Genomic DNA, 19,896 nt, shown 5'->3' on the forward strand with positions numbered 1-19,896 from the left:
TCCCCCACACCTCGGTGTGTCCGCCTGCCACACTTAAAAAGGGGCAAAGAGTCGATCAGACCGAGCCCAACCCGCCGCACGGCGTACAATGCGTGTGCGTGTGCGCCATGTCTATGGCAAAGAACGCTGAACATGCGCGCAAGGAAACACACATGCAGAAGATCAACACGTGGGCGAGCCACGCTGCTCAGTGTTCATGGTCACCGTCCTTTACCGCTTGGCGCTCTCCCCTCATCCGCCACCTCTTCTTTCCCTCACGAAAACCCAGTACACACCCACCCGCACGCGTGTAGTGGCCAACGCAGCCCCGTACAGAATCACGCAAGCGCACTTAGTCACTGCCATTGCTTGAGGTGCCCTTTCCTCCCCTTCCCCTCTCGTGTGTGGAGGCAAAGTCACCATGGTGTGCAGCACGCGCTCGCCTTGGGCCGACTCGCACAAGCTCCCCGAGCTTGCGCCACTTTCCTCGCCGCCATGTCGTGGGAGCCGGACAAAAAACACTGCAGTCAATGGAGTCGCACGGCCGACCCGCGGATGCCGAGCTCAGCGGCAGCGGTGACCCAGTCGTCCTACTCGCACGCGCTCGGTGCCACACAGCCGCTGCAGTCGCAGTCGCAGCATCTGCCGAAAGCTCGCGCCACGGTCGCCTCTGGCGCATCGATCAACCCAGCCATGGCGGCTGTGGCGCAGCAGAAGGCTCGGTACGCGCGTTGCCCTTATGTCCCTCCACCTGCCCTGCGCCGTAGTCGCCTCCACCTGGGCCCCACAGCGGACACCAGTGGCGTGCATGGCGGAACACAGCACATCGACGAAGGTCATCGCGCCCTCACGCAGCCTGCAACGTGGTCCCTGCCATTGCAATCTGCTTCCGCACAGCGCCGAACGTCTGCAGGCGCGGGATCGACGACGCGTGCGGTGGTCAACGGGGATACCACATTGCACCCCCTTCCGCCGCCGCCGCCGTCACTCCATCCCGTCCCTCCGCCATCGACTGAGTGGTGTCAGGCCCTCGTTGCGCTTCAAGAGCGTCAGCTTCTCTGCTGGCAGCAACTCATAGAGACCCAGCAGCAGATGACTCACCACGTTGAGCGGCTGCAGGAGGAGTTGCGGTATGTGCACGAAGTCCTGAGGCACGGACTTGGCACGCACTCCAGGACGGAGGCGGTCGTCGTGAGCGCGACAGATCCACACAAGCGCCTCCGCTTGGAGGGCCATGACCATTCCGAAGCTGCAACAGGGACCAAATCTGCAGCAGCTGTGCCGGCTGCCAGCGCCGCAGCCTCGCAGCGGAACATGTCGGCGCACGTGGTTCGTTTACTAGGAGAAAGCACCACCTCTACGCCTGCCGTCGTGCAGGACGCGGCAGTCTGTCGAGATGTCGCCCGGCCGGCAGAAGTCACGCAAACGCTCCCTTCAAGATCACCCGCAGAGCCGAGGGAGGGCGGCGACGGTGGTGGTGGCGGTGCTGCACACTCACAGAGCACCGGTGACGCTGCCGACAGCGAGGCAGACATCTTCATGCTGTGAGCAGAACTGCCCACCCTCACAACAGACATACACTGGCGATGATCATGCACTTCCACACGCTGACCGTACCGCGTCATGGAAACAGTGTTTGCGTGTGTGACATGCTACACCTGTCTGCTACCTCCAACTGCCGCTCAGAATGAAAAGCAATCACGCGCACACATAGAAACTACCGCCCTCCCTGTCTCGCTCTCCAGGAGGAGCGCGCACGTTGGCCAGACGGCATTCCATGGCCTGACGCTGCCTACGCATAGGCGAAGAAGCGGATGGCGTTGCCTCCCGTTCTTCCATGCACCGAGTTCATGATGACCCCTTTCGCCGCCTTTCCCGTGCCGCACACATATCGACGTTACAAAGTTGCTTCTACGCTCTTTTCTTTCGTTGCACGCCCCCCCCCTCCCTCCACACACACACGTCCTCTGCCCCACATGCGCACACATGCACTCAGTCGCCCGCAGCACACCCCATCCCCCCCATCGGCAGCCGTGTTGCAACACGCACATATATATACACACAAGCGGTGAAGCAGCATCCGCGGCAGTAGCGCTTTTCACGCATAGACTCACCACTCCTCCCACGTGCGCAGACGCACGCGCATAGACACACCTGCCCTGCTCCCTCCGTCTATCTGTGTGCGTGTCGAGACCGGCGCGCGCACCTCTAGGGCTCACCTCCTATTCTTCTACCTTTGCTTCACCTTCACAGAGAGAGGGAGGGAGACATCATCGTTGGCTGAGAAACTAGGCATCTGTTATTTCGGTCATCTCTCCACCACCACCACCATCCTCCCTCCCTCCACTCCATGGAGGCCACATGGCAATCCTCTATCGACCGGACGCTGCGCTCCACGGAGGCGACGCTGGAGCAGCTGCAACATCGCCGTGACAGCTACGATCGCGCGAAGCGCCGAGTCGACGACTACCTTGGTGTGACACCGAACCACCACAACGACCAACCCGCTCTAGACATGTTCGATCATGATTTGAGTCTGCCACCACCCTTGCCACAGCACCTCCGTTACCGTGCCGCGCGCGTGGCAGGCCCGTCTCCGCCAGCGCCGACCTCACTGGATCCATCGACTCCCGCGCGGCGGTCACGCTTAGTGTCGTCGGCAGCCGGTTGTGCAGATCTGCGGCCAACTGGCCCGTCGTCGTCACCGCTACAGCTCGTAAATGCGCAGGTGCGCGGGGCGCTGCTGGAACTGGAGCTCGAGAAGGCGAAGCGGGCCGACAGCGTCCGTGAGCTGGCTCACCGCACCACCGCCGAGCTCTCCGAAATGCGCAGCCTCATCATGCAGCTGCAGACGGAGAACGAAGCGCTGAAGAAGTCTGTGCGCGCGCTGGAGGGGCGACTCGGGTATGGGGGCAGGTCTGACAGTCAGCACAAGAGCGTAGAAAACGGTGCAGCCACGGCCGCGGATGGCACCACCTTGATATCCTCGTCTGGTGCATTCGCCCGGCCAACGCATGCGGCAATATTCTCTTCTTCGACCGTCAACAATGGATTTGGCCCTGGGCATGACGCAACGGTGCCTGCTGGTGCAGCGGCGTCGCTCGTGTCCCGCGTGGAAGCACTCGAGGCCGGCCTCGCGCGGCAGCAGCAGCAGGCAGAGGACCGGCAGACACGCGCGGCAAGCGTGCTGCGCGAGCTGGTAAAGACAGAGGTGGGCTCCGAGGTATCGCAGGTGCGCGCGTTGGCACGGGAAGCAGCCCGCGATAGCGCAGAAAGCTTGCTGAAGCTGCGGCTTTCTGCCTTGCAATCAAGCACCCAGGCAGATCTCCAGAAGGCACTGCACATTGCATCGGCGAGCGAAACTGTGGCCCAGCACGCACAGCAGCAGTGCCGCGAAGCAGAGCAACGACTATCCTCCCACATGCACAAGCTGCAGGCACAGTTGTCGGAGTGGCAACGCACGCACAGCAGCGATGCGTCGGGCAGCGCCGCCGTCGCCGCGTTGGTGTCAAGCCAGCAGGAGCAGGAGCGTATTGCCACGGTGGACCGCCGCATTGCTGAGCAGCTGCGCGGCGTGCAAAAGCAGCTGCAGGAGTACCATGCTGACGTCGAGGCGCAGGTGGACCGGCTGGCGCAGCAGCACAAAGCGCTCTCCGGCTTGGTGCAAGGGAAGGCTGATGCTAGTGAGCTGCTAGCGGTGCGCGAGCATGTAGAGGATCAGCAGAGAGATGGCAGCAGCCGGTGGATGTCGCGTGATCAGGTGACCGCTCTGCTGCGGACGCAGCTGCAGCCCCTCCACGATGAGGTACGCGAGACACAGTCCATGGCGCAAGAGAGCCTCGGCAGCGCCGATGCGTGGCGACAGCAAGCTGCGATGCGCTTGGCGGCAGTCGAAGCCAGCATGAAGGCGCACTCCGCAGAAACGCCGCAGGATCAGCAATGGCAAAGCTGCGCACGTGACATACAGCAGCTGCGTGTGGACATGAGCAGCGTTCAGTCCCGCGTCGGAGAGGCAGTGCGACAAGCCAAGGCGGAGTTAGCGGATGTCTGGGATGGCAAGGTGAAGCTACTGGAGGAGCGCACGCAGCAGATGCACCGAGAACGTCAGCAGCAGACGGACGCGCAGCTCCGCCAGCTGCAGCAGACACTGGCGGAACAGCAGGAGGTGCTGCAGCGAACTCGCGTGGCAGGGGAGTCCGCGGATGAGCGTCTACGGCGGACGGAAGCGGCGCTTGCTGCGGTTGAGGCAACCCTGCCACACGCAGTGGAAGGCGTTCGGGCCAGGTTCGAGGCGCTGCAGGGACTCATTCAGCAGACGTGCGTACTTCCGGTGACCCGGGTGCAGCAGGATATCGAGGAAGCGCAGCGCAAGCTGCAGGCGGCGGAGGAAGACCGGATACGGCTGAACAGCAGCTGGACGCAGCAACTGGCGGAAGCGAGGCAGTACCACGAAGAACGCGCCCGGCACACCCGGGAGGTGCTCGAGCAGCGCCTCGCTCACCACAAAGAGCTCTATGAGGAACTCAGGACACAACAGACCCTGCAGCGGCGTGCCGCGGAGGAGCAGCATCAGCAACTCATGGACCGTGTCCGCCAAGTTCAGCAGCAACAGTATAGGACGTCGAGCGTGGTGGCGCTGTCGCCTGTGCGCGAGCAGCCTGCAGAAGGGGAGAGCACTCCTGCGCTGGCGACAGCGGCGCCAATCACCATGGCGAGCACGCCAGGCTCGGAGGAGTGCCAGCAGAGCCTGCAACTGCTAGCCAGCCGCCTTCGAGTTCTCGACGACCGCCTCGAGGCGGTGGAGGGGACGTGCGCTAAGGTGCCCTTTACCGTCGCTGACACGACGAACTCAGTCGAAACGCGTCTGGAAGGGCTGCAGAGTCGCGTGCACGCCGAGGCAGACGACGGGCGGAAGCGGCACGACGAGCTAAAGCGCGACATGGAACTGCAGCTGGGGGCGGTGTCGAGGAAGTGTTCGGAAACGGTGGCGTCCATCGATGCTCAGTCGGCACGCACGGCGCGTCAAATAGAAGAACTTCTTTCCCCGCTGCAGCTCGTCACGCACCTTTCAGCCAACGCGTCGTGTCTTCAGCACCTCGCGCTTCGCCTGCGAGACCACCTGGAGTTGGCGCCCGACAACACAGCCGCTTTGACTGACATGCGGGTTCACATCGTGGGACAGGCAAAGACGCTGGAAGTGCTGCAGACATCCATGCAAGAGATGCAGCAGCAGATCACCGGGCTCAGTGAGATGCGCCTTGCGGATCATGCGCCTGCCGCCGTTCCCCCTTCAAGCTCAGAGATTGAGTCTGCCGCAGCTTCAGAGGCGGCGGCTGCACGAGAGGAGGTGCTGAGTGTCGTTCGGTGCCTGCAGTTAGCGCTTGAGGAGCAGCGTGAGCGTCAGGAGGACCTCGAAAAAGGCCTGCGTCACGTCAACGCGCAGCAGCTCGCCACCATCACCACGGAGCTGGCTGAGCTCAAGCGGGCAACAGACAGCGTCCCGCTTGAGCTCACCAAGCTTTCCGAACAATGCAGCGCCCTCCAATCGGTGCAGCGGCAGCAGCTGCCGACGCTGCAGAAGTACGTGCAGGATGTCGTCGATGTGGTCGAGTCGAACCAGTCGGTGCAGATGGACCCGATCCAGCTGCGGCTGCGCGCCATCGAGGATCGCCACAAACATCTGCAGGCACGAGTAGAAGAGGTCAACGCAACCCAAGAGGCGGATGCGGCGCAGAAGGTGCAGGATCTGCAAAGGAAAATGGACCAGCAGCAGAAGGTGCAAAAAGCTGTTGAGGAGCAGCTGGCAGGTATGCGCGACGACGTGGCAGCCACACGAGCGGACGTCGACGCTCTGGTGCAGCGCATGGGTTCCGCAGAGCAGGTGAGGGAGCATGTGACAGACCTGCAAGTCGCCGCGTCACCCGCCGAAGTCGATGAAGCCGCAGCAGCGAAAACGGACGAAGCGCTCGTGGCACCCGATGCTGTGGGGGAGCTGCGCTTGTACATGGAGGACATCGATGAACGACTCGCCCAACTGGAGGAACAGGCGGACAGCTCGGTGTCTGTGACAGCAGAAATGTTGGGAGCATTTCGCGATCAACTCCAACATGTCGTTGGCCGCTTTGCGGCAGCCGCCGCGCAGTTCACCGGAAACGTAGAGGGCAACGGAGCGAGGGAAGCAGAGAATGATGATGACGCATCGGCGGAGGCGGCGGTGGCGGCCTCGAAGGGCGTTTCTGGCTCCATGCAGCCACCCATCCACAGCCTCGAGGACGTTCTCTTATTCCTTCTTCACCAACTCCACCAGTTCCAGCACGCGCTGCGGCAGCTGCAGTCGAACACAGTGGATACGCTGGAGATACTCGAACAGCATGAGGAGAGTGTCGCGCCGATACCAATGCTCCAGCACACTGTAGATGTGATGACCGCCACCCTTCTGCCACTCGCGGAGCGGCTCGGTGTGGACGCTGTTGCCGTCCGCGCTGTCTCGGCGCAGTCGCAGCACCAACACCATCACCATGTCTCGCTATTCCCGCCCTCACGCAGCAGCAGCAGCAGTAGCGGCCGCAGTGCGTCTGAGAAGTGTGAGTGGGTCCGAGGGTGGCCACCTGGACACGTTTAGAGCGAAGAGAACGGGAGGGAGGGAGGGTAGGGTAGGTGGTGGCGCGGAGATGAGGCAATGTGTGCCAATGCCTTGTGATCCTTCCTCCCGCACGGCTCCCTTTCCTGGCCCGCTGGCTCTTCGTCGATGTGCTCTCCCTCGCGTGTTTGGGTTGTATGTTCGTGTGCACGTGTTTCGCTTGGAAAGACAGTCGCCACAAATCCCAAACTCCCTTTCGAAACTTCTCTCTGCTCTGCAGCACTGCAAAGTCCTGTAGCGGCACCGTTGACTGGACCCCCCGGACACGTGTGCGGACGAGGGCACCTCTCTGTGATCGCGTCGATGCCGACTAGAGGAACGCCGCGTATTCCACCACGACCACTTCCCTCCCTCCTTCCTCATCCGGCCTCCCTCAACCTTCTCGGCGCCTTCCATTTGTGATTCTCCTCTTTTCAAACAACACCGCCAGTTGCCTTGCACCACAAAGGCCCGAATTCTGCGGAGCATCTACGCACGCAAGGCATCGTCATCTCTGGCACTGAAGGACGGTGCCGACAACCCGCACTGCGCCTTGCACGCTCCGCCCTACTCCTTCATCGAAGACACGTGCTCACGAAGATGACGGCGTCCTCGGTCGAGCTAGAGCAGGTGAAACGGCAGCTTATCGAGAGGTACGAAGAGCAGATCAACGAGCAGCTCGGTTGTCGCGCCGCCGCCGCCGGTGATGACTCTGCGCCAGCGCCATCTTCCATGCCCTCATACCTTTATCAGCAGCTCCTCTGCCTGCGCGCCGGTCGCTCGTACGGGGTGGAGGTGCCGACGAACGCCTCGGAGAAGGTTCAGTTGCTGGCGGAGAACCAGCCGCCGCCCGAGGTGATGGTCATGCGACGACTGCGCAAAGCACAGGATGAGAGCATTCGCCTGCTAGCCGGTTGCACCGCCGCGATGGCACGAAAGTCCACTAAGCAATGTGCAGCACTGTCACCTTCCGTGGATGATGCAACCGCCGCCCTTGGAGCACGTGAGGAAGTCGCAACCAAGCCCTTTACCGCGGAGGAGCGGATGAGACTGCTGTCAAAGATGGCGGAGGGTAGCGCATCACCGCCCCTTCCCGAATCGACTACTTCGAAACTTGCCCCTGCCGCCGCCACCTCCGCTGAGGATGTCGCTGCTTGCGACGAATGTGCTGCCGAAGTTTGTGAGACTCAGAGGGGGGGCTAAGAACAAGGATGAAGAGCGAGAAGCGGCAGAGCAGAGGGAAGAGGCACCTGCCGGGCTCGCGGCATGACAACACCATTGATGGTGCGCGACGGAAAAGACTGCCGTTTTGTTGTTGTTTTCGCCTTGCTCCGGCGATGGTGCGCACCACCTCCTCTCTGGTTGATGCCCCTGAGGTGTTGCTCGTGACACAGGCACGCCCTTTTTTTCGTATTGTTTTTTTTTTGGTTGTTGTTGCGCTGCTTCTCCTCAGCAGCGTCTCCTCTCCTCGCGCATTCCTGTGGCACGGCGTGGGTGTGCATGCGGGGTGCGCCGGTGTGGGAGACGCAGATGTACCCTAGTTGGAACGCGATGTCTTTTAGTGCTATGGCTGTTGTCTTCTTCTTTTTTTTGGAGGAAGGGGTGAAGTGTTGGGGGGAGGGAGGGGGGGGCGCTGTACCCGGCACTGCCTACCTGCAACCGTACCTCTCACTCCCCTCCATCTTCCCGCTCTTGGGGATGAGGATGGTTGGGTGCGGGGGGAGGGGGAAAGGGGCGTTCGTGGCAACCTTTTTTTTTGGCGCTAACAAGGCGGGTGCAACGGTATGGTCGCTTCGGCAGCGGCAGACAGGACATGCGGCGGATACCTATACCGACCTGCTCAGAAGCGTCCTTCCTCTTGGCAGTGGGGTGTGTGACTGTGTACGTGCGTGCGTTCGGTGTTGCTGGCTAGAGCTGGGCCGAGGGCCAACGGAAAGAAGAAAACAAAATCGAGAAGCAGAACCGTCTCCTCTCCACTGTTGCCGTGTGCACCTCCGCAGGGCGTACACGGTTGTTGAGAGGGCGACGAGGCATCCCATCGCTGCTGCCCTACACGTATGTGTGTGTGTGTGTGTGTGTGTGTGGTATATCTGCATACTGCCGCTATTCGCTCTCCTTGTGTGGCTGTTACGCCTCTCTCCATACTCTCGCACCACCACGACCACCACCCCTCCCCCCGCGATGCGCACGCCGTCACCCCCTCATACGCATATCCTCCTCAGCCACACTGAAGTCGATTCGTTAGGGGACGACAGCGCCTTGCCCCACAGGTACTTCGGCATACACCTGCAAGCCACGTGCACGCGTGCTCTTATAAGGTCAGTAGCAACACCAGCAGTCCAGAAGCGGAAACGCACGTGCACGTCTTGCGCGCGTTGCTCTCACATCGTCAGTCCTTCTCCGGCCATTTTTTTCTTATTTTCACTTCGTTCCCCTCCCCCTTCGCTCCTCTCCTTCGACTCGCTTTGCTCTCGGCTGCCCGCTCACGCAACGACCGTTTCCCCCTTTGTTGTTTTGTTTTGTTCACCTTCCTCACACCTCGGTCCCTCTGCTCTCGTCCCTTGGCTACCACCCACACGTCACGCACTCGCGTTCATTGTTGTGCGCGCCGGCGTGCGCTTTGTTTACGCGTTGCCCACCTCCTCTGTTGCTGTCTGTTGGCCTCTTACGTGCCCATCTTTCTTCCCCTCCTTTTTCGCGGGGTGCGTATCTTGCGCGTGCACTGGTAGAGGTTTTGGGCTCGACGCCCTTGGTCCGTCGCCACTGCCAGAGACCTGCACACCGTATTCATTGTGCTTTCCGTGTGGGTGTGTGCGCAAGTCACAGACTGGCCCGGAGACTTCATCCACCGTAGCAATCCATCGACAATACCCGCGTCACAGAACAATGGGCCAGCCCAACACAAAAGACTCAAAGCGGCGCCGCGTAGGTCTGCCCAGCAGGAACGTCAGCGGCGCCAGCCGGGCCACCTGCGTCCGGCCGACGGCGGTCAGCGACAGCGTGCTGCACCAGACCGGCGCGACGTCCGGAGCCACGCGCCACTCCGACCCGAACAGCGCGCACAGCACGAGCCGAAGCTCGCTGCCGCGCCTGCCGTCGGGATCCATCGGCGCCACTGGCGGCATGACCGGAAACGTACCTGCCCCAACCTTCCCCATTGTGCTGCGCTACCAGGACCAGGATGTGCGTACGTTGATCGAGTCGAGGAAGCCTGTGTACGTCGCTGTGGAGGCAATGAACTGGCAGCCGCTGCCCATGACACCGAGCGCGGACTCCTTCTACGCGCTACTTGAGCTCCCGCCCGGCAACCACAACTACCGCTTCCTTGTCAATGGGATGGAGGTCGTGGACAGCACGCAGCCGCTGACACCGGGGACGGCCTCGTCAAACGCGCCCGTCCCCCCGCAGACTGTGCAGATGCCCGTCGGTTTAGCAGTGACGCAGCCGCTGCCGAAGCCAGTTCCGGCCCGTGACGGCAAGCCGGCGAACACTATCTTCCTGAACGACGTGCTGCTGACGACAAAGGAAGACGACGACATCATGGACAATGGGGAGGGCTGGGGCCAGGAGCCGATCATGTTCGAGGAGTCCCGAAAGTACCCACCGATTGTGCCACTGCACCTGCGGTACACCCCTCTCAATACCCCACCCACGCTCGTGCGCTGCTCCCGCGACGGTCGCATGGCGGTTATGGACGCTAGCGCAGAGCACAGCTTCCGCGTGCCGCCGGAGCACCTGCCCCTGCCGCTTAGCGTCACGATTAACCACGTGTACTTCCAGCGCCGCGAGGACCACGCGGTCATGGGCGTAACGACGCGCTACTGCAACAAATACACGACGGTGGTCTACTATTCGCACCTGCCAGCGAACCCGGTCGGTCCCTTGGAGACACTGAAGGCATAGCTTGTGAAGCTCATCGAAGAGGATGAAGAAAGGGGTGGGGGAGTCGATGCCAGGGTATGGGTCAGTGGATGAATGGGTGGGGAGGGGGATGCGTTCCACATCCGGAGACCCCTCTCGCCCCGTGCGTACTTTTACATGCTTGCTGTTGTTCTCCTGTTGCCTTGTCCGCTGGCCTCCGCAGTCGTGCGGACTGAGCTCATCGGTGTTTTGCTTTCTTTTTCTCGTCTTCATCTTTGTGTGTACGTCATGACTTTCGTGAGGGGCGAGAGGGTGGGGAAAGGGGTGAGCGGGTGGCCTCTCCCCCACCCTCTCGCCGCCCCCCTCTTCCCTTTTCTTCCCCTCTGCCTCCCTCTCCCTTACTCCACGCCGCTCTCTAAAGTCCCGTTCTTTCATTGAAGGCAGAAGGGGAAGGGAGGAGGGGCGATGCTTTTCAGCGCGCACACACCCATGCACAGGCACAAGCGCAAGAAGGCAACCGGCACTGGGAACAGCACAGCCCTCGGCCCACACAAATACATGGTGCCGGTAAGAAAGGCGGTGGATACGGCGGTACGGCATAGTTAGGAGAGGCGCACCGTCTAGAAGGCGTGCAAAGGGCGCACGAGATTTATGGGACGACGTGCGCTACCCCTCTCTCCCTCTCCTCCCTCCCCCCCCCGCCTTCGGTGTGTCGGCTCTCCCTGCCGGGTGCTCGGTGAACCCGGTGCAAGCAATGGACAGCGCTGGAGAGCTCGAAACCAGTTTTAGATGGGTTAACCGATGGACAGGTAGAGACAGCTAGGTGAGGCAGGAAAAAGAAAAGCAGCACACGGCATGCACAAATCTTTCGTGCATGCTCCGCAGTGCTTGGTACCCACCACCACCCTTCGCCGCTTGCTGCTCCTCTCTCACCCCTGCGGCGGCCCTGCATGCCTTCTTTTCACCTGTTCCCCACCTCGCGCTCCTCTTTCACACTGGCGCACTCGTGCAACGGCAGGAAGTGTTTCCTCTTCGCTGGCAGACACACGAGAACGCAGATATTCGCGCCTGTGCGCACGTGCAGCACCCGCATAACGGGAGAAAGAACAACAGATGAAGACACAGCTCATGCTTGTCATCGTGGCAGCAGTCGTGGTGCTGTCGTGCCGTCTTTCTAGCCTCGTCGCTGCCTCCAGCGAAGCAAGCAGTACCATCAGCATCCCTGCTGCCGCACGCCCCTTCTCCGCCCTCGCGGCCCGGGCACGCCACACCGCTGAAGACGCGCTAGCCCCTATCGCGGCCAAGGTTCTTCCCTGCGTCCCACCTCCAGTGCTCGAGCTGGCACCGATTTTCGCTCATGGCGCAGCGTCGCTCGTTATGGTCGGCCGTGGTGTGCGCAAGCCGCCACCGGCAGTCAGCGGCGCGAAGGGCGATGAGGTGCTGCAGCACACTACGGCGAAGTTCGTCTACGCCGCTGGCGCTATCGCCGCGGAGCTCGCGCTACTCAAGCTTGTCTACCGTGAGCCTCATCGCAACCAGCGCAAAAACCGTGTCAACCGCTTCTTCGCCACAGCGGCCGGATTCTTCCTCCTCGTGGTACTCACCGCTCTTCCGAATGACCTGATGGACACTAGTCTCGTGTGCGTCTTCTACTTCAAGCTGTCGAGTCAGGTTTACATCCCGGCGGTAGTGTGCGGGCAACTGCTGAGCGTCTATCTGGCAGCCCTCGTACCGGCGCTGCCACCTCTCTCGGCCGCTTACACAGCCCTTCTAGCTTACTGGGCTGACAGCTTCACGGATGGTCTCTCCGCCGCGCAGGTTCGAGAAGCATGGGCAGAGCTCATCTTGGCTCTCGTGGTAATGGGTGCCTTTGCGTTCTCCGTGTCCGCCCGTCGCGGCGCTGGTGCTGCGCTGCCGTCGTCGCCGCTGGAGCCGGAGAGTGATGGCGACGACTACTACGCTGAATAGGGGAGCAGAGAGTTGGAGAAATGTAGCACACGCCCTCGCACGGGCTGCGCGCACGCGCACAAAAATGGGTGGACATGTCATCGCGTATGCGCGCTGCCACAGACGACAGCGGTGCCCGCGTCTCTGTGAGTTGGAGAGGGCGCTTACGTGTATGTGTGTGCCGTGTGTGTGCATTGGCGGTGAGGGGAGGGGGGAGGCCGTACTCGTCCGGTACGTACGGCCCACAACCCGCACGCCCCGCGAGGTGTGCGCCTCGGTAGCAAATTGTGTCCTTTTTCTGTTCCTTGGCGCTGTCCCCCGTCCTGAGGGTGGAGAAAAAATAAGCGCCTTCGCTTGCGTGTAAGTGAGCGCTGTCCCCCTCACCCTCCCTTTCTAGCCTGCGCGTACGTCGGTGGACCTCGGTGGAGGGGGTACCACTTGCACATGTGCCTTCCTGGCAATCCGTCCCCCATGCCACTAGCCCGGCCTGCGGTATTTCACCCGTGCTCATCAGCCTCTCCCCTCCTCATGTACACCCCTGTCCGTTTCTTCAGCTGGCAGCTACACACGTGCATCCTCTCAGAAAAGGAGCGCAGTACATCATCACTCGGCGCCCTGGCAATATCGACACGCCATCGGCACCCCACAGACACCCCTTCCTATCCTGTTCCGTTCTCAGCCGTGCAAGCACGCACACACGCACACCATCACCCCTACTTCCTCCCTACACTATCATGCCCATGAACAAGCCCGCCTTCACCACGAATGAAGCCCGCGTGGAGCGACTGCAGGCGAACTACGACGAGGGGTTGCTACGCGAGAGTATACCAACAGTAGACCGCGAGAAGCGCGACCTGAACCTCCTCCATGTGTCCCACGATAAGCTGATGTTCCTGTTCCAAAACGCCATGGAGAGCTACAGCAAGAACTTGAAGAACCAGAGAGTGAAGGAGTACAACGAGGTTTACATCAAGACCACCTCACTGCCGTCTAAGGACCACGACTGCAAGTCGCGCTTTCCCTTCCTATAAAATGGATATAGCACACAGGAACAAGGTGCAAGGGACGGAGCTATCAGGAGCTGTGACACAGGTGTCCCTTGTGGGTTGAATGGGGATGTCAGGAGCGGACGAGCATGCGCAAGAGATGGATAGTCAGGTATGCTGCAAGTATTGCGTGGAAGAGAGGTGCGCACGTCACAAAGATGGAGTCGAACGGTGGATGCAGTGCGCTTGTAGGTTTATGTCACACCACACCCTCTCCACCACCACCACCACCACTACTGCAACGCGCCCACGCAGGCGCCCTCGAGCGCCCTTTCCTTTCTCCATCTCCGCTACCACCGCGGGGCACAAGAGTCACAAAAGCTTCGGCAAACGGACCTCTGTCGTCTCTCGGTGCCTCTCGCTGTGGCTTCCGTTCGCCTCCGCTCCTCTCCCTGGGCACCCAAAGTGTAATGACGCGCGCGCGTGTACGCTGTGCCTAATGGTGAAGAGGCAGGAGGAATGAGAGAACGACGTCTTCCATGTTGATGGCACTCGACCCTGTCCCACAGGTTGCTTCGTGTCTAACCCACGCCCCTTTGCACGCTTTGCGGTGGGGATACGTTATAAATATAAGTATATATATATATATATATATATCGTATGTTGTATGTACGGGCCACGGGTGGCTCGTCAGCATTACCGCCAGCAGTCCGTCAGCGTGGTCGGGGAAGGGGGGCAGGAAGAGAAAAGGTATGATAGACCTGTAGCTCATCAGCGCATTGCCAAACGTGTGTTGTGTGGTGCTCTGCGGAGGTGCGGGTCACCTCTTCACGCTCCTACGGCTGCTCTTCACAAAATGTTTTTTTTTGTTTTTCTTTCCTTTTCTCTCCGCGCATGTGCGGGTGTCCGTTGTTTGTGGTGCTTCGCTGCAGCCATGAGTGGTCCGCCGTGTCGCGGAGGCCGGGCAGCAAGGCGAAAAAGCGCGCCCACGTGCGCGTGTTTGAGAGAGAACACAAAGTGAGCATCTGGAAAAAAAAGGGTGTCGGAATGGGCGCGGTGGAGGTAACGAATCCGCAAACCACAAGGCGGGACGTAAGCTTGAATACCGCATTGGCAGAGCCGCCAGTCAGGTGCTACGCATCGTTCACCTCCACGTGCAACAGCCTGACTGCAGAGAGGCGTCCACGCATGTGCGTGTGTGTGTGTGTGTTCTAAGTGCGGCACCCATGGCCTCGTTTTTTTGCTCCAATGCAATGCCTAAAGACGGTTAATCCCGTCATTCTATTCCTTGATGACCTTCTATCCCGCTGTCTTCCTCACCACCACCTCTGACGCACCCGCGCGGCCCACAGACGCTTACGCTATTCTTCCTCATTATCGCCACCCGTCCGCCCGCCACTTCCCTTCATCCGATGCGTGAAACGCCAACCGCCACCGAAATAAAAAAAACGAGGTGCAACGCTTTAGAGAGGGAGGAGGGTGGCGGCGGCTACTGGAGAGCGCAGCGGAGAGGTGAAGGCACGAAACGGGGGAAGACACTCGTCGCACGTGGATCTGTGAGTGCGTGTACGTGTTTCGGCGACTCTTTTGGTGTTTCCTCTTCCTTTCGAGAAGCTTGCCAGACCTCGTGAGCTCCCGTCACGGGCACACGGGCGCACACACAGCTGCCGATTGGACCCACTCCACCGCTGCAAAGAGCAAAGTGAGACGGTGCGGGGGGGAGCACACACACACACACATCAGGCAAGTCAATGCCCTCGTACGAGAGCCGGCACATGCTGCGGGTGCTCGACTCGCCGGAGGTGCTCGCCAAGTCCTTCATTGGCTACTGCAAGCGCCATCACGTGACGACCCGCGGGTGGTGCCGTATCGGCTACGTGCATCGCGCCCCTCCGCAATGCACACACTCCCACCCTGGCAACTACCTCCTGCGCGGCCTCATCGCGAGCCGTGACATCGCCAAGGATGAAAACGTGGTCATGATGCCCGTCACGGCATGCCTGCATCCCGGCGCCGCCTTCCGCTGTGAACCATTCTGGAAATTGCTCGCACCGGAGGTGCAATCAGCCCTGAGTAGCTTGACGTGCGCGTACAACAGCCGCATCGCCGACCGCTCCCTCATCCGGCACAACCAACTCCTCCTCGCTCTCTACATGACGTACCTCGTGCTGCTGCAGAACTGCAACGCGGCACAGTTGTCGGCAACGCCAGGCGGCGACGCTATCGAGTACATCAACTTCATGCCGCGAAATGAGGGAAACTTTGAGCAATTCGCCGCGCACCTCGCAGGGTGGCTAGACGCGCCGGAGATCTGCCGCAGCGCCCAGGCCTCGCTCGCTTCCCACTTCCAGCTGACCCAGGCTGAGGTGCGCCCGGTGATCATCTACGCCCTGTGCATGATCTACAGTCGCATGGTCCCCGTGGACCACCGTGCGTGCCTGCAGTACGCCCTCCAGTCGACGCCGTTGGCCCGCGCTTGGGATGACATCGAGGCCACAGCCGCCCCCGCCGCGCTTCCACCACCGTCATCCTCAGGGAGTGTTGGCGACGGCAGCGTCCACAGGAGCGGTGCGAACGCCTCGCTTGTGCGAGACCCCATCTCCTTCCTGTGCCCCGTGATTGACATGTGCAACCACAGCAACCACGAAAACGTCGCCGTCATGGTGCCCGATCGCGAGACAACGCCCGTGACGAGGCCGGTCATTTGCCTGCGCACCCTCCGCCCGATCACGAAGGGGGAGGAGCTCACCATGACGTACGGTGCCGTCCCTCACGAACTCAAGCTTATATGGGGAATGCAGGAAATTCTCCCGTAGCCGCCTACTGGGTAAGGGGGTGGGGCGTAAGAGCGGTTGTATGTGTGAGGGAGTGGGCATACGGTCGCTGTCCATCTTGTGTGAGTGGGCCGTTGGGGGGGGGACGGCTGTGGTGATTGGCCAGGGGTGCTGTGGTGAAGGCGACGGGACGATGCGCTTTGCCCCGCGCCGTCGTCTACTCCTCTGTTACAGGGCAAACTCGAAGGCCGTTCTCTGTTTTTTTTTCCAGCGTGTCTACTCGGCCACCATCAAACCAGCAGACCATGCGCACATGCCCAGCCACAGCTCACCTGCCCCTGTGGGGCACTGCCGTTACATCCCCGTTGTGTAGCGCGAGCTGTCTGTGGTCGAATCGGGCCACGCGTCTGGTGGGCTCTTCTCGCCCTTCCTAGTCCCTCGTACGCATGCGTGGTGCACGATCGGCGACAGACGGTCTTGGGTAGAGACTGCACGCCTTGATTCGGGTGGGCCGCGCCCACGGTCCTGCTCGAGGGCGGAAGCGGCGGCGTCTGTCGCACAGGAAGTAGGGGGTAATCCAGGCGCGCGCCGGATGAACTCGGGGTGGAAGCTGGCCGGTCTCAGGTCAGGCCCCTCCGAGGCCCTGCACCCTGCCACCGGTGTGCCATGCCTCTCCCTCAGTCGCTTCAAGCCGCGGCACCACAAAGCGTGGCGTGGAGGCTCTCCGCAGTGGCATTTGGAGGACCCTATGATATGATTGGGGGTGCGCTCGCCATGCTTCTGGCATCTGTGCCTCCTCAGCCCACCCGTTCGGATGCAGGAGGTCCTGCATGCCTCGCAAGCATGCACTTTGCGGCTGATTGATGTGCATTCCTTTGCTCCTTTATCGTCTATCACTCGCGCTCTGCTGGCCTCTCGATGCCTTGCTCGGATGCGGCATGCCATGCCGACTGTGCATGACGGCGCCTGCGCGCCGTGTTCGCATTTTCGGATCACGGGGCCTGCTTCAGGAAGACCGCGTTGTTGGGGAGGGGCGTGTCTGGATGGCTTGCCCGCATGTGCCGCGACAGGCGGGACGCTACCATGTGTCTGTGGACGCAGGGGGTGGGGGAGGAGGGGCCTTCCGCCCTTTCTCTCTGCATCCGCACGCCTTTGACAGAGGTGTGTGTGCCGATTTGTGTTTCGCTCTTGATGCGTAGTGAACTGGCACAAACATGAGCACGACTGCAAATCTCTTCGGAACTGCGCCGGCCCAGACCTCTCCGCCGACACCAGAAGTGGCCACAACCGTACCCGTGGGCAGGTTGCAGGTTGCTTGGCGTCCTCAGGACAGGAAGCAAGGACGAAACGGAGCCGCACGACGAAGAAGCCGTCATGCATGACAATGCAGAGAGCGAAGCGAGAGAGACGCGTATGTGACGCCGACGTGCATGTGTGTGTGTGCGTCCTGGAGGGCTTACTTGTAGCGGCCAATGATGTGATGAGACGACCCAGAGAGGGGGTGGCCCGCACGCGTGCAGAAGGGGTGCCACAGCACCGCGTGATGTCCCCTTTCCTCCACCACCTTCAGCCAATTTTCATTCTTCTCTTCCCTTTATTATGATTTTGCCGCCGCGAAATGCGGCTGCATGCGCAGGAGATGCGTGCCACACTCGTCTGCCGGCAGGGCACCAGCCGACAGTGGATGCAGCGGCAGTCACAAGATCCGTTTGTAACCAAGGCGCGCCAGGACGGCTACGTCGCGCGCAGCGCGTACAAATTGATCCACATAGACGACCGCTTTCACCTCTTCGACCGCCAGCACACACGCATCGCGATAGACCTCGGCTGCAGTCCGGGCGGGTGGTGCCAGGTGATACGTGAGAGGGCCGGCGACCGCTGCTTCCTCCTTGGTGTCGATCTTCTGCCTATCAAGGCGCAGATCCCGAATGTCGTGATAGTGCAGGGAGACTTCACAGACGTTGCCACCCAAGAAACGCTTGTACAGCACCTAGCCCATCACAGCGCCACTCTCGGTGGAGGAGATGCAACGACGGCGGTGGCGTCGTCCTCCTCATCTTGCTTCACCAAAGTGGACGTCGTCACATCGGACATGTGCCCTAACCGGATGGGCGGCTCTCAAGATCGGCAGCGCATTGCGCAGCTGAACCTGCAAGCCATCAACGTGTGCGCACCGCTTCTGCGCGTCGGCGGGCACTTTGTATGCAAAGTGCTTGGGAGCCGCGCCGTCTACGAGGAGCTGTGGTGCCGCCTGTCCCGACTCTTCCTTACTGTGCACACGTGTAAGCCACCGGCGAGCCGCATGCAGAGCGATGAGGCTTTCTTGGTGGGGCTGGACAAGCTTGCGACGCCGCGTCCGGCCTCGTCCACCACCGGAAGCTGCTCCTCGAGAGCGGCCATGGGCACAGCTGGTGGAGACAGCAGCGGTGGGGGTCATTTCGGTCTGGACGACTGGCCGGGTTTTGGCCGCCCGGCGCGGCGCCAGCGGCGGGGATGAGGCGCTCCCGCAGAGAGCGAAAGGGGGATGGAAGAAGGACTGCTGCCGGAGAGAACGCGCAATGACAGCGCGTGTGTGCATGCGCTGTTGCCCTATGGAAGGACCACCTCGCCTCATCCTCCGTCTCGTCTCATGCAGCGTTGAAGTCAACATGATCCGTCGGTGAACACAACAAGAAAAAGAACGAAGGAGTAATCGAAAATGTGTCATGGCGCGTGGGCACCCGTTGCATGTCCCACACACGTACACTGGCAAGCAGAACGGCTCCACACGTCACGGACACAGTTCATGAAGTCTACGTAACTCCTGTGTAGGCGCCGCATGCAGCGCTACGGCTGCTTGCGTTGCGTGCGCCTCTTCCTTGACGAGCAGAGGCCCATTGGGCACATACACAGATGCAATCAAATTGACACTCGAGCCGACACGCACGAGCTCGCCCCTCCCCCCACCCCAAAATCCCCTCTCTCCTCTCCCGCCTCCCCATTCTGTCATCCATGGTGATCGCATTTCCTCCATGCAACTGCCTCTCGCCATAACACAAAAAGAGGGTAAAAAAACGTACAACCAACAACCAGCGCAAAACTCCCTCCCCGTCTGCTCCTCCTTTGCTTTCCCCTGCCACCCCATCGTTCACTCTCCGTGTCCCCGCGTATTCCCCCCTCCCCCTTCCCCCCCCCCTCTCTCTTCTCTCTTGGACACTGTGGCCGCTCCTCTCTTCTCTCCTCTTGTGCTCGCCTCGTTTTTTTTCTTTTTCTGCCGTCGTCCTCCTCCACGTGCTTTGCTTATTTCTTTGTGCTCACGCTCACCCCCTACGCAAGCGACCGGCATACACTCGAACAACTTTCCATCTCCCCTCTCCGCTCTTCCCCGTCCCTCCTTCCTCGCTGCCTTTTTTTATTGCTTTGTCGCCCTCGCAAGTGCCTCCCTCTCTCTCCCTCTCTCCTTCCCACCACCACTATCGGACTTCACTGTGTTGTGAGGTACAGAGACACCGCAAGCGCGAACGGACTCTCGTGCGGAAGGGGGAAAGGGAAAAGCGCCACGGCGAACAACTATTCCGGGAAAGGGCGCGACTCATAGTGTGTGCATCACGTGACTGAAGTCCGTCTGTGTTTTCTTTTTCTCTTACGTCTTCTGTTTTTTTTTTGCCGGGGCCTTTTCTCGAATGTATAAAGTGCCGTATCGCGAGGTGGTTTCTTTTGTTGTTCTCCAATCCCCCTCCCTCCCTCCCTC

The 19,896-nt window shown here is 60.9% G+C and overlaps 7 protein-coding genes across 7 annotated transcripts; all 7 read left to right on the forward strand.

The window, feature by feature from the left end:
• Positions 1 to 474: 474 nt before the first annotated feature.
• On the forward strand, positions 475 to 1,527 carry LMXM_23_0470 (conserved hypothetical protein; the record flags this gene model as incomplete). Its single annotated transcript, XM_003875623.1, has 1 exon — positions 475 to 1,527. The coding sequence occupies one exon, from the start codon at positions 475 to 477 to the stop codon at positions 1,525 to 1,527; it is 1,053 nt and encodes a 350-aa protein (XP_003875672.1).
• Positions 1,528 to 2,329: 802 nt separating this feature from the next.
• On the forward strand, positions 2,330 to 6,601 carry LMXM_23_0480 (conserved hypothetical protein; the record flags this gene model as incomplete). Its single annotated transcript, XM_003875624.1, has 1 exon — positions 2,330 to 6,601. One exon carries the CDS (start codon positions 2,330 to 2,332, stop codon positions 6,599 to 6,601), a length of 4,272 nt encoding a protein of 1,423 aa, XP_003875673.1.
• A 3,120-nt stretch (positions 6,602 to 9,721) lies between these two features.
• LMXM_23_0490 (conserved hypothetical protein) lies at positions 9,722 to 10,501 on the forward strand (the record flags this gene model as incomplete). The annotated part of the gene is made up of 1 exon (XM_003875625.1): positions 9,722 to 10,501. The coding sequence occupies one exon, from the start codon at positions 9,722 to 9,724 to the stop codon at positions 10,499 to 10,501; it is 780 nt and encodes a 259-aa protein (XP_003875674.1).
• Positions 10,502 to 11,572: 1,071 nt separating this feature from the next.
• On the forward strand, positions 11,573 to 12,427 carry LMXM_23_0500 (conserved hypothetical protein; the record flags this gene model as incomplete). Its single annotated transcript, XM_003875626.1, has 1 exon — positions 11,573 to 12,427. The coding sequence occupies one exon, from the start codon at positions 11,573 to 11,575 to the stop codon at positions 12,425 to 12,427; it is 855 nt and encodes a 284-aa protein (XP_003875675.1).
• Positions 12,428 to 13,140: 713 nt separating this feature from the next.
• LMXM_23_0510 (conserved hypothetical protein) lies at positions 13,141 to 13,437 on the forward strand (the record flags this gene model as incomplete). Its single annotated transcript, XM_003875627.1, has 1 exon — positions 13,141 to 13,437. One exon carries the CDS (start codon positions 13,141 to 13,143, stop codon positions 13,435 to 13,437), a length of 297 nt encoding a protein of 98 aa, XP_003875676.1.
• A 1,706-nt stretch (positions 13,438 to 15,143) lies between these two features.
• LMXM_23_0520 (conserved hypothetical protein) lies at positions 15,144 to 16,208 on the forward strand (the record flags this gene model as incomplete). Its single annotated transcript, XM_003875628.1, has 1 exon — positions 15,144 to 16,208. The coding sequence occupies one exon, from the start codon at positions 15,144 to 15,146 to the stop codon at positions 16,206 to 16,208; it is 1,065 nt and encodes a 354-aa protein (XP_003875677.1).
• Positions 16,209 to 17,805: 1,597 nt separating this feature from the next.
• On the forward strand, positions 17,806 to 18,663 carry LMXM_23_0530 (ribosomal RNA methyltransferase-like protein; the record flags this gene model as incomplete). The annotated part of the gene is made up of 1 exon (XM_003875629.1): positions 17,806 to 18,663. The coding sequence occupies one exon, from the start codon at positions 17,806 to 17,808 to the stop codon at positions 18,661 to 18,663; it is 858 nt and encodes a 285-aa protein (XP_003875678.1).
• Positions 18,664 to 19,896: the final 1,233 nt, after the last annotated feature.

The sequence above is a fragment of the Leishmania mexicana genome, chromosome 23 (assembly GCF_000234665.1).
Source record: "Leishmania mexicana MHOM/GT/2001/U1103 complete genome, chromosome 23".
In the NCBI taxonomy this organism is placed as follows: Eukaryota; Euglenozoa; class Kinetoplastea; order Trypanosomatida; family Trypanosomatidae; genus Leishmania; species Leishmania mexicana.